General features: G+C 35.5%; 1 protein-coding gene across 1 annotated transcript in view; it reads right to left on the bottom strand.

Annotated features, from left to right (window-relative positions):
* Positions 1–13,475, bottom strand: part of ALDH1A1 (aldehyde dehydrogenase 1 family member A1) — a 156,673-nt gene that overhangs the window by 12,443 nt on the left and 130,755 nt on the right. The window contains 7 exon segments of the mRNA XM_079112055.1: positions 2,630–2,814; positions 4,421–4,523; positions 5,572–5,685; positions 7,018–7,146; positions 8,693–8,754; positions 10,563–10,692; positions 12,679–12,819. Of these exon segments, the coding sequence (XP_078968181.1) occupies positions 2,630–2,814; positions 4,421–4,523; positions 5,572–5,685; positions 7,018–7,146; positions 8,693–8,754; positions 10,563–10,692; positions 12,679–12,819 (864 nt within the window).

Here is a 13,475-nt window from a genome sequence, read left to right as displayed (position 1 = left end):
AATAGAGCATGTGATTTTCATTTACTTAACAGCCATCTGAGCACACACAGTGAATCGAGCACTGTGATGGAGACTTTATATAGATTATCTCATATCACTGCAAGACGATCCTTTAAGATTAATATTACTAACCCCATCTTACGGATGATGAAATAGAGTCTGAAGGAGGTTAAAGTTACATTCAGTCTATAATTTAAAGGCTCATCTCTTCATACCATGGTAAGGTGCTGCTCTGATGCTTTTAACACATTTTATATGGATATCATCCCTTTTTTTTTTTTTTCCAAATGAAACTGCTTATTTTCCAAGTTTTAAAGAAGTATACATTTTGTTCTCTGAAACCAAATAGGAAGATCACTTTTATAAAGGAAGAAACAAATTTACACATATGAACACACACATATAATAAAATATAAATAATGCACACTATATTGCAATTGCTGTAACATTCAGATATTTTAAATTCATAATCTTCAAAATAAGAAAAATCAAATTTCTTTTAGAAACTATTTTCCCTAAATAAATATTTTTGATGATTATATTTCTATAACAGTTTTTTTGTGGTATTTAATCAAGAAGATTATATAATTACATTTTTAAAGCCTCAATTCACTCAAGCACCCAGGGATGAGACTTTACGCTAAAGCTTAATGAAGAGAGGATGAAGCCTCTTTTTTGTACACTCTTCTTATAATCACAGATGAGAAATTTTTAGGGTAGAGAAGCCCTGGGGACTTTCCTATGTTTTTTTCTCAAAGTTCCAACATACCTACTTATCCTACTTACTTAGCACAACCTGTGATAAAAATCTATTTATTTATAGAGATTAAAGCCATATAGATCAGTTAGATCATTGTATTACTTAAGGATCCTATTTACAAGAATTTCTAAAACTCTGTTTTAACTTCTTCCTCTTAGAAATAATGAGCTATTTCAGCTCAGTTTTTGAGCCTACATTTGAAATAAACATTTTCCTCCCTAGTTGTATTATCCAACCAATATTCTACATTAAATATCTTAGATATTCTCCTTATCTCTCTTTTCTGTTTCTCCCTCTCTCTCTAATGGGAAAACTGCTTTATATTTATAAAGATAACCAGACATAATCACAAAAGAAAATTAAGAATCCCATTCCTTTTTGAATTAGGAGACTAATTTAAATTAGAATTGATCATATTTCTTGGCCTCCATTTGAGAAGTTACCAAATATGTTACAAATTGTTAACTCTATGATAAAAATTGTCAACTCCTTCTATGTAGTCATCAAACTCAAAAGACAAATGCAAAATATAATGAGATTAAGATAAAACAAATTATTACTTTATTTGCCAGTTTTTTCAGGGCTTTTAGGTGTCAGCACTTGGTACTGCTGAAGTCCTAAGATTTTCCTACCTACCTTCTTGGAATGAAAATCCAAGACAGTCTTTTAAGTTACCCAGATCATTAACTCCACCAGGTCAGGGAGCATGCTCTCCTTGTTCCTCTTGGCATCGCCAGGTACCAATCTCAGGGTTTTGCTGATAGTAAAACCAATAAAATTCACTAAATTTTATTTATTTATTCATAGTAAAAAGTCACTAAATTTAGGTTATTTGAGTTTATTTTTGGCTTAGTGAGCACGTCAAGAATAGAGTTTGATTTCAGATCTACAGTGTAGAACAGTGTATAATACTTAGTGTGGGATTAAAGCCTTCAAGCTTAATGTCTAGTCTCTAGAGAATAACCTCTTGCTATTGGTCTTGTGGACATTTTGGGCTAGTTGATTTCTGTTGTGAGGTTTTCTTGTACATCTTAGATTGTTTAGCAGCTTGCCTGCTCTGTACTCACTAGATGAAAGTAGAACCATATTTCCCCACCTTGGGACAACTAAAATGTCACCAGACATGATCAAGTGTCCCCTAGCAGAAGGGAGCAAAATTCTCCCTAATGGAGAATGATTCCTCTAGAACAGGTCCCCAAGGAAGAGGAGAAAACCCAGAACTGAAGGTTCAGGAATCTGAATCACAAACCATGAGCAAAGAACTGGGTGACCTCTGATTGAGAGAGGCAAAGGCACTCTTACTGATAATGATTAGGAGTAAACAGGAGAAAACTGGGAACCTGGGGCATTGCTTGGACTTTAACAACCAAGTTGAAAAATTTGTGGGAAACCAGCAATCTGGGAGCTTTGAGGATGTGTAATAATCATTAGGTCAGAGTAACCAAGGACTTTGCAGAGGACTTAGGGCTGTGCTAGGTGTCTGTATCTGTGGAATGGCAGCTGCGATGGGTGTTGTGTCTGAGAGAGAGCAATGTATATGAACTTCCAAGTGGACAAAGGACTGTGCATACGAATCAAAAGGTGTGCAGGTTGAGGAAAGCAAGAAATTGACAGTGTTTGTTAATTTTCCTTCCATCTTTAATTCCCAGGATGACTCCTAATGTGTTTTAAGGTATAATAAAACCAGAAACACACAAAAAAGAATAATTTCTGAACCTTTGAGAATTAGATTTTTTTCAAAACCACAGAATTGATAAAGTCTCATTACCTAGGATGAGGCACAGATGAGAAGTAATCAATCAAAAGTAGGCCAAGAAGGACACTCTATTCTTGTCCCTTGAAATGCTACTCTTTATATTTTATGCTCACCTGAGGGCCTTGATTTACTCCTGGGGTCAAAGGATTTCCAAGTACATATTTCTTAGCCCGCTCAACACTCCTTTTAACAAACTCATCATATATTGATTCTTCCACAAAAAGGCGGGATGCAGCTACACAGCACTGGCCCTGGTGGTAGAATAAGCCTTGGTGTGCAAATTCAACAGCATTGGCCACTGCAAAAGAAAGCATTCACATTAAAGAAGAAATATTGTCTAAAGATGACATGTTTTTATGCATATTTGTCAGATTATGTATATTTATGTATCTCAGTGTGGTGATACAGAAAAAAATTATGAGTTGTATGGTCAGACATGAGCTCAACATATTCCACTTCTTAAAAACCAGGTGAAAAATTAATTTTCATGATCCTTTACTATGGAAATAATAGCAAAAAATGGCAGTCTGAAAAAATGATTGTTATTATAACAACTTTCATATGACATGACCAAGAATGTGAGTTTGATTGTAAGATCAAACATCATTGCAAATGATTTTTATAAATACTTAAGTTTATACTTAGATAATTGTGCATATTTCTTTTAGGACTCAGGTTTTAACTAAATAACAAAGAAAATCTGAACTGTCCATTGCCTTAAATAACTTCAAAACAATCTTAAACACTGTGATTGATAGAAAGAGTAATCTTTCTGATAAAACAACTATAACAACAACTAAAGCAACCAAAAAACAGCACCCAAACCCACTACTATTTAGAATTATTCACCTCATGTGAATATTTCTAGGAAAGACATTTTCATAATCTATCTAAAGTATATTATTCATATATGCCTACAAACATTTATTTTAGATGGTAGAATATGCCAATAGGTTCCTTCATTGGTAGATCCTAAACCACAAGAATAAATTCTTCTTTACATTTTATTTTTCTAAAGGCCAAAGATTCAATTCCACATTAAAGCAATTAGGTATGAGTTTGTGAGCTAATCATACCTGCTTAAGTTGTGGTGGAAATAGCTTACAGTCTTGGCAAATTAGTAATCATGTCATGGTTGTAGAATGTTTAATAAGGCAGTGTGTTCTAAAAAACTTTGATTAAGATCGCAAGAGCAACAAAGGCCAATTCCGTAAATCATTAGTTTTTACAAACCTCATAACAATAATGCAACTGTTTAAGAAAGAGCTGAAGGAATATTTGACCATCTATTTCTACTAATTAGTACCTATTTAGTAAGTAATTTTGGGATTCTATATGGCAATGTATTCAGAATGAACCTAGACTATTATATAGTGGGGTCATATCATAATTGTAGATTTAACACAGGTACTCAACTATTCTTGATAATCAGAAAAAAAAAAAAGAGATACTACTTAAATTGGTTTAATTTTCTTCTCCCAACTCATTTCTGATTATATGACCCAGAGTTAAGGGAGATGGTGAACTCCAATTACAGTTTCCCCAGTTGCTCTCAAGTCCAAATAGCTGAGGAATTTCATTTTGCTTAACACAATAATTGAAGATATGGAATTATTAAAAAGAATATGTCATGGCCTCTAAATGCAAAACATTTATGTTATCTAGGGTTCAGCTGAGGAAATAGCAACTTATTCCAAACCAGGAAGAAACTGTGTCTTTGTTAAGCTTATCTATGTGTTCTAACTTCAGGACAATTTACAAGATTTCCAAGAGTAATTCTGGACTCTCATTAATTCCTTACACTTTGAAGCAAACTCATCTGTGAGATTCAAGTTCACTATATGGTGTTATCAGACACCAGAAAGGATGAAGGGCGAAGAGCGAACAATGAGCTTCATACTCACGGTCGGCATCGGCGAACACAATACAAGGGCTCTTTCCCCCCAGTTCCAGGGTGACCCTCTTCAGATTGCTTTTCCCTGCAGCTTCTTTGATCATCTTGCCAACCTGAAATGGAGCGTTGCAAAGAGGAGGCTTAATCTGCTCTCAGGAAGACAGGAGTATTTAATATTTAAAATTTATACGATGTTTGTGCCATTGTTAAGTTTCATTAGGAAGAAACACCAAATGGCATTTTTTCAAGATTTGTCACCTTCAGATACAAAAGACTTTCCGATTCCAACATGCAGATGTGAGATGAATCAGAAAATGTTCATGGTTGAGAGAGCAAATATACAGAACGCGATGGCAGCTCTTGACATGCATGGTTAGTTAGGAGGTTGTTTTTCCTTTATACCAGAGTCATATCTCTGTGTATTAATCAGACATATCATGATCCAACCACAACTTATCTAGTGGACCTTTTATCCTTCTACTGACAGTCAGAGGGCTCTGTCCAGATAAACTGTCTTACTCTCAGTATTTTCTATCATACACTTCATGTTTACAAAGAAGCCTGCACCATGAACTTTTCATCTGTTCTGTCTCTCAATCAAGAATAATCTTTAATTCAGAAAGTATAATGTTGACTGGCTCAAGACAATGTTTTCTGTGTAAGAACTATAAATATTACTTTAATCTGGGTAATTATATAAATTTTTATGTACCTCTAACAATATATAAAATAAGTCAAAAATAATGAAACTAAACTAATTAAAATGAACTAAACTAATTAAAATATATGAAACTAATGAAACTATTATTTTCACTAAGTTAAATCTAATAATAATAATGGATTTTATAATAAATATTTTCTATCATAAATTTAACTAGTCATATAGTACAGTCTCAGGGGCTATATTTCTCATAAGAGGAGGTAATGAGCACACCAACAGCAGTTTCTTTTACCTTGTGAGTTTGTAACAGGCATTTAATTTCATCCAAACTATATCTGCTAATGTTGTATAAATATATTTGAAGGCCAGAATAACGAGCAAATCATTAAGAAGTACTTTTGTTTTAAGGAAGTGTCAGCTTAAAAATAGTTACATAAAACATGCTTCTAATAGGTAGAGATTACAGTCTCTTTGCTGCTGGCCTGAATAAATGGTATTACCTCTGTTGATCCTGTGAAGGCCACTTTGTCGATATCCATGTGAGAAGAGATGGCTGCCCCTGCTGTAGGCCCATAACCAGGGACGATATTCACTACTCCCGGAGGAAACCCTGCCTGAAAGGCAAAAAGCAAAACAGTTACAACACAACTCAGAAATTAATTCAAAGGAGAGGAGAGTACAGGATCGAGGCTTCTTCTTTATGTTAGTGGTGGTGTTGTGATTGCTCTCCCAAGAAAAATTCACCTCAGTGGCTTCATTCTTGATTCCTTGTTATTATTATTTCATTTCTTAGCCCACCTGAAAATAATCAGATGGACTGCATTATTGAAGGATGCTTTCTTCCTGGGGTGACTCCAGAGTTTATGGACCACTGCTCTTATGATGGCTCTCTCAAATTTCATAATAGTAATTCAGAAAGGTAGGGTATATAAGAGTGTTTAGTGAATTACTTACATGGAAGGAAAGCAACATGTTTTATTAACTCCATCAGTACAAATAAGAAGCTAAAGGGATCTCATATTTCTAGTTTGTAGCTGTTGATTGCTCAGGGCATACCAGCTGAGCTGCAAATCCCCAATGACATGAGTTAGTCAGTAAAATGTTAGGTAAGCCGGTCAGACCCCTTAGAATGGAACTTCACAGACCCATGTCAATCCCATCTGAAGAATTCAAGGAAGAAGCACTGTGGCCACTGAGTTGGGCACGTTAAAATTTCATGTTATTTGCATCAAATTGCCCCATTTTCACATCTCTTTTGCCTATTGTTTCATTTTAAATAAAGAATATTTTAAAGATGTGGGTTCAGATTTTCTAAATTTTAAGTGTCTAGTAACTAACACTTGTATACGTTTGGGTGAGATTTGCGGGTCAAAGTACAATGACTTGTTCTCAAGAAAAGAACATGTTCACACAATTCAGGTAGTTGATGAAAATAAGTTCTGTGTGCTCTTTGCCATTCCTGAAGAAGGAAGAAAGTGTTCAGGAAACCCATAAAAGTGAATATAAACATATCCACTCACGGACATGTGTTTGAAAATAATGTGGCCTAATACCATAAACAAGCATGTGGGCACAGTGGTCTCCAACCTCCAGATAGATAAAAACTAAAAACATGTTTAAGTTTAAATAAATTTGCAGGACCATCAGTAAAAGTTACAAACTAGTTTAGCATTTCAACATGTGAAAGGATACTCTATTAATTTCAACATGAATTTATGTCCATTGATTTGGACCAAAGAAAAAAAAATCTGGTCACAAGGTGACTGACTCCAGGCCCTGGAGTCTGGCTTTCTGTCTGCATTTGGGTTGACTCCAGGAATTCCAGCCAGCAGTCATGACAGGAGCCATTTGTAAATCAGGCAGATTACAGTAGCACAGAATGGGACCTTCCTGTTATAAATTAGGATGACTGAATTCTTGTGCATGTTTTGATTTAGGAAACTTACCTCTTTTATTAAAGATGCCACATGAAGAGCAGTAAGGGGAGTTTGTTCTGCTGGTTTGACAATCACCGTGTTTCCACAGCTAAGGGCAGGCCCTATCTTCCAAATGAGCATGACCAACGGGAAATTCCACTAGAAAGCAATATTTAACAATAGAGTCTTTGTATTGCCCAAAGGCACATTTGCTAATGCAACTTCTACATTATAAACCTGTGTTCCCCACAGATGTTAAATAATAACTGAAGTAGTCTTATGTAATCATGTAGTGGATTCTATTTATGTGAACAGCAACTAGTAAATAATAAAAAACTCTAAATAAACCAGATAGAAGAAGGGAGCAGGAGAGATCCCCAAAATTTAATTGAGCACTGTTACTTTGAATTCTTATTTTACCAGGAACAAAAACTTCATTACATGGTTTTGCATACAATTAAATATATTATAAGTTATTTGTGCTTAAAAAGTATGACTCGTCTCCTTTTTCTATAGGTCATTTGTTATATTCACTGAAAATTATTTGGTGGTACTTATCTCTAAGAGAAATAATCGTGTGTGTGTGTGCGTGTATTGCCAGGGATCTAACCCAAAGACTGGCACATGTTAAGCATGTGCTCTACCACGGAGCAATATCCTCAGCCCAGGACAAATAATCTTGTTGAAGACAAAGATGTGTAACATTCAGAGAACAAGTGATTGGGTTTAGATCTCAGCAAAATCAGTGACCAGTCATGTGAACTCAGATAAGTTACTTATTTTCTGTTTATAGTAGCATCATTTGCAAAATTGTCCTGAGGATTAATCAAGAAAGTGGGCCAAATACTTAAAACATATCACTAGTATTTAGAATTATGTAGATTTTACAGATTTTGTTGGGCTTTTGAACTAATGAGCAATTTCATTAGTTGAAATGTCAGTATAATTTTACTTTAACCTTAATGGGGCAAAAGATAAGTCATTGACGATTTCCTCATCTAAGAACTTCAGGACAGTTCGACATCTTTTTATTTGGCCTTTTGAAGTATGTCAGCTCTGTTTAGACAGTTCATCGGGCTTCAAAGGAAATACTCATGATTAAATTTAAAAATTACTATTTTCTTTCAGAGGAATTTGGACCATCAGAGCCTCTTATGTAAGAGTATAATATATTTCCTGCAGCACTTCAAATGCCTTTATTTTCATTTCTTCCATTTTAATTAAAAGGTAGCTCTCTTGATTTGAGCACTCTTGGCTACTATTGTGCATGATTAGAAGTCTAAACAGGAGACCAGGAGTGTTGGAGTATAGTGGGTCAGACTACATTGCATTGGTGTCCTCTCATAGTGGACATACCCACAATGAATACTTGTTATTCACTTGTAAATCACAGCCATGAAGAATAGTATGTAATACAGTGTTCTGAAAACAGCCTGTTGGGTAAAAGACTATATTTATTAATGTGGTAAATACTAAGAAACCCTCAGGAAACATGCTAGGATATGGACAGGCTTCTGAATTACCCAGATCATATCCAAGATTTTAGTCACAGAGAGACCAGATTCAACAAGTCCCATTTGAAATTTTACATCACATCTAACACATAAGCATCCATTTATGTGGGAGTTAGTTCCATCACCAAACTGAATAGAATTAGAGCCCCCCCACCCCCACCCATTGGAGATTCTCTAAGAAAACAACTTACAGGAATGATTTGGCCACATACACCAATAGGTTCGTGTCTTGTGTAAGTGAAAAAGTCTCCATCTAGAAAACAAAGCACAGACCCAATCGAATGGAAGCAAATGTATTTGCCATGGAGTGGTGGGGTTTGAAGATAATATGAGAGAAAGATGTCAGCAGTCATTTAAAAAAAAAAGTGGGGTGGGTAATTCACACCAGCAATCCCAGCTACTCAGGAGGCTGTGGCAGAAGGATTACAGGTTTGAGAACAGACTGTGCAATATAATGAGACCCTATCTCAAAATAAAAATGGCCAGGGGTGTAACTCAATGGTACGTGTTTGCTGACTATGTTTGAGGCTCTGATTTCAAGCCCCAGCACTGGAAAAACAACAACAACAACAACAACAACAATAAAAAGCCTTTTCTCCAACAATTTATTAAATAAAAAAATCAAGACTTTGGAACAATAAACCATAAAATTGAGTTAGTTCAAACCAAAGACACAAAATTGGAAAAGATCTGGGTCATAATTAATTCTTCATCTCATCATCTAAGAGAACTGTTTTCTATATATATCACTCAAAATTTTATAGAAGAAATGAAAGGAGGTTGGTTCATTTTTAGCTAAGAGAAAAACTGTGTTCAAATGTGTTTTCAGCAGCTTAAAGTTCAACCAGTAAGATAATCAGTTTTTTAAAAGGTATACAATTTTAAAGAATAGTAAAATTAGAAAGTACATCTCCCTATTAGTAATAAGCCTTTCTACTGACTTTTTATAATATGTTGTTTTGCCTTTTGCCTACCAAACAAAAATAAATTCTGTTAATCCATGAAGAAAATGTCCATAGTAAAAGACATTTCTTTTCCATGTATATTTGACTAACTCACATGCCTTGGAGTTTGACAAGGTCACCCTGAGAATTTCATGGTTCTCTGGGTTCTGTTCTGGTCTGGTTCCTGCAGGAGCCTCCTGACCATCAGAAAAGAACTCTCCTGAAGAAGTACATGTACATTAAGTGGCTTTTCCATTTTGTCTGAGGATAAAGTAAAACAGTTTCCAGAACAGTCACATTTCTTGGGAGAACTATGGTCTCATTCTCCTGCTTTAATTTCCTGGCTATCACTTCTAACCTACTGAATGCTCCAATTAGGTTGGAAATGCATATCAGGGCCAATCCTGGAGACATGCTGAATTTCTAACGTCAATGTTTATATGAGTTAAATTCTATCCTTAATGTTTTCCAAATTCATGCTTTTTTTCTACTGAAATATTTTTTCATATTTCTATTTTGCTATGTGCATACCCCACTAAAATAATATCTACATAAATATGTATAATACACATATTCTTAAGTCAGACTATAAATGGTCTCATCTTACTTTGAAGCTACTTGAAACAAATCAATAAATTAGTTTGTTTAATTAACCTGGCCTAACTGTACTGAGTTTAAACAGGCACAGATGACCATCACTAATTCATACTGGAACATGCAAAGAGACTTAAATAATTACATTACAGACAGGGTATAAAGGTTACTATGGGAATGAAACCCAAATAAATAATTTGAGGTCAGCTCTAAAAAGTTTGGGCCCTTAAAGGGACAGATGCCTCAAATCAGTAATTGGGTCCAAAAGAATGTTCTTATTTAATATTTTCTAAAATATCCATAGTGTTATCTTCTGTATGACTATGCTGAAGCAACTTTAAAAGTCATTTGTTGAATCTTCACAGAATTTCTAAGTTCAGAACTTTTTTGGCTCAAAGTCAAGGGGAAAATAATTTTGCCTTATTTGGTTGACATCTTTAAAAGCGAGAGTTTGAAATTACTCAGCTCTATAGTAATCACTTCCCCCCTATGCACACCCTTGGTGGTTTCCCAAATTACTCACCAATTGGTATGGTACGGCCCTGGACCTTGTCAGCCCAGCCTGCACAGTAGCGTAATGTTTTTATGCAGCCTCCCAGATCCATGAGATATGCATTAGAAAATAGTTTTCCAGCATTCATTGACTCCATTGTCTGAAAAACAGATCAGTCCCCAAATATAAAATTCCACAAAATTTTAGATTAACAATATATGACCAACATTTTGAGTAGTCATGTGCTAGGGAATTTCGGAAACAGAAGAAATTTTAACTCAACTTCTCTTACCTTCTCTTTTTATTAAAATTTATTTATTTTGATTCATTGCACACAGATGAGATACAACTGTGATTACACAAATGGTGCGACTCTACTTCGTGTACAACCTGAGAAACAACAGTAGTACCATCTCTTTTTAAAAAGAAGACTTTAAAATTTTTAAATAATTTGTTCTTGTTTGTGGGGAAAGAACTGGATAGAATGGGTAGTGAGATTCTGGTTGTTAACCCTAGTGCTGTTTCTATCACATTCTGGATGTCTTCCAACTCACTAACATTTCAGGAGTTGGTCACAATTTGATACTTACCCAGCTGTTGAGAATTGTACCTAGTCTCCTTGGTCAGATCTGAGTTCTGAAAAGATTTCATTTATAATCCAACTAAGTGACAATTTAGTGTTAGTAACTCAATTCTATCTCAGTAACCATTTTTAATTTTTGTGTTCCATCTGGATATAACCAATTTATTCACATAAACCTAACATCTGGATATTTCATTCAAGGATTTTCTTCAGCAGAATTTTCAATTACAACACTCCTGGTTTGGGTATTCTTATTATAATTATCATTTGAATGGTCAGGCTTATGTGAAATGCAACTTCTTCTGGTCTAGTAATAAACCCCTGTCTCTTCCCTCATTTGTTAGGCAGAACTTTCAAGTGCTCTTTGGGGTCTATTGTTCTGCTGAGATGGTTCTCTGGCAGGAATGTACAGATGCCTAACTTCTAAAGCTGTTCTGTCTCTGTACTGTACTTTCCACCATCCCAAATTTAAGCAAACATGAATTTTTCATATCTGCTCTTTTTCCCGCATCGGATCTCATGGTGACAGAAGTGACTGGTCAACACTCAACCCAAAAAGCAGACAGATGACAGGAGCCAAGTTTTAGTAACCTCTGCTTTCTTCCTATAGGACAAGTGATCAATACAGTTTTATTTAATATAGCTTCTCGTTCTATACGTTGCATGTTTTGAAAAACATTTCAAAAGAACCCTACATTTTGTTAAAAAAATAAAGTCAATTATAGTTAATCAAAGGGCTATTTGCAGGACTCTTTGTTATTATCATATTAAGACTTTAAAAGTAATAAAATTGATTCTGAAATCTCATCTGGGTATTAGTTTGTATGAAATTGTCTTTACTAAAAGGCCTGACTGGGAAGACAAGGAAGTGCCCTCTGCTACCTGTAATGTGCTGACTCATCTGCCAGCTAAATTTAAGGAAACTAATGCAGCACACACAAAAACACAACTTTTATGAACATATTAACAATAGATTTTCATTATTCTTTGCCTATTTCATAAGTGAAAATGATGACATTATTTAACTATTAAACACATCATTTAATTATGAGCATTGTTAATAGACACATTTCAGGAAGGGAAAAAGTGGCTGTGTATTAAATATTTGGGTGGGCTAGACTAACAGGAAATAAGCTTTATTTTAGGAAAATAATTTCACACTTTTAACAAAGTCTATGAAATTTTCCACTGTAAGAGTTTAGTGGTCAATTAAATTTAAGAAACCAAGTGTATCACTCCAGCAGATTCTTACTGCATGTGACTTTGTCAAGGGCAATGAGAAGGTCTAGAGTAAAGGAAAGAAATTTAATTTGGCTTAACCCAGGATTTGCCAAAGTTTAGACTGTAGAAACTATTATGGGAGCAGATGTCATCATCTGGAATTGGCATGCAGATTACCACTTGAGAATAATCTCAAATCTTACGCCTCATCTGGAGATGAAGTCTTTTCATTTTTGATTTTAGATTCCATGTAGTGCTCACTAAATCCAAATCAACTTGCCAGTTCACACAGTGAATGCTTTTGAGAGCTCTCACTAGACATCCGGTTTGGTTAATACTCACTGCCAGCAGCAGATGATCTCTTTCAATTAAGTCGGCCAACTTGTATAGCAGGCGCCCCCTCTCTGAAGCATCCATGGTGCGCCATGGAGAGCCAATCTGAAAAGCCTGTCTTGCAGCCTTCACAGCTTTGTCAACGTCCGCCTGTAAGTCACAGGGTATTTAGTACAATAGACTCAACACATTGGACGAATAAATCTAATGGTAATAACCCTATAAAATAGACTGTAGCTTCTCATGAACAAATACTGTGTCTCCATTAGACTGACATCTAGCACATTCTATGCACTCATGCGCAGGGTGACACCTGAAGGGTAATCTTGAGAATGATAAGTTCCATACACCTGGCACATGCTTGAATTCCTGGAATACAAATACTATGATATTCTAATAGTAGCCCTCATTTGAGTGTTGCCCATATTTTAAGTAATGTTCTGGTAACTTTATACATATTAGCTCATATTATTCTCAATAATCTTCGAGACAAATATGTTCCCCATTTTACAGATGAAGAAACTGAAGCAAATAGAGACAAGAGAACCCCAGCCTGCTCCCTCTTGCTCCCTCTAGGTAGTACCAGCTCAGTAGGCACTTGCTGGCCAGGAACTACTGGAAAAGTAGGAGGCCAGAAGAGGAGCAGGTTTGTGGGACCTGGAGTCTTGGCTGTGCCCCTGGTGGCAACAATGAGGAGAAGAAGATGGCAAGGAGTGATCCAGGAGTAATGGAGTCCAAAGAGAAACATGCATTAAAAAATATCAGCATGCCAGGCATGCAGTGGTGCAGGCCTATAATCCCAGTGG

The sequence above is a fragment of the Sciurus vulgaris genome, assembly GCF_902686455.1.
Source record: "Sciurus vulgaris genome assembly, chromosome: 15".
Lineage (NCBI taxonomy): Eukaryota > Metazoa > Chordata > Mammalia > Rodentia > Sciuridae > Sciurus > Sciurus vulgaris.
Note: the sequence above shows the minus strand (reverse complement) of the source record. Positions and strands in the feature narration are given on the sequence as shown.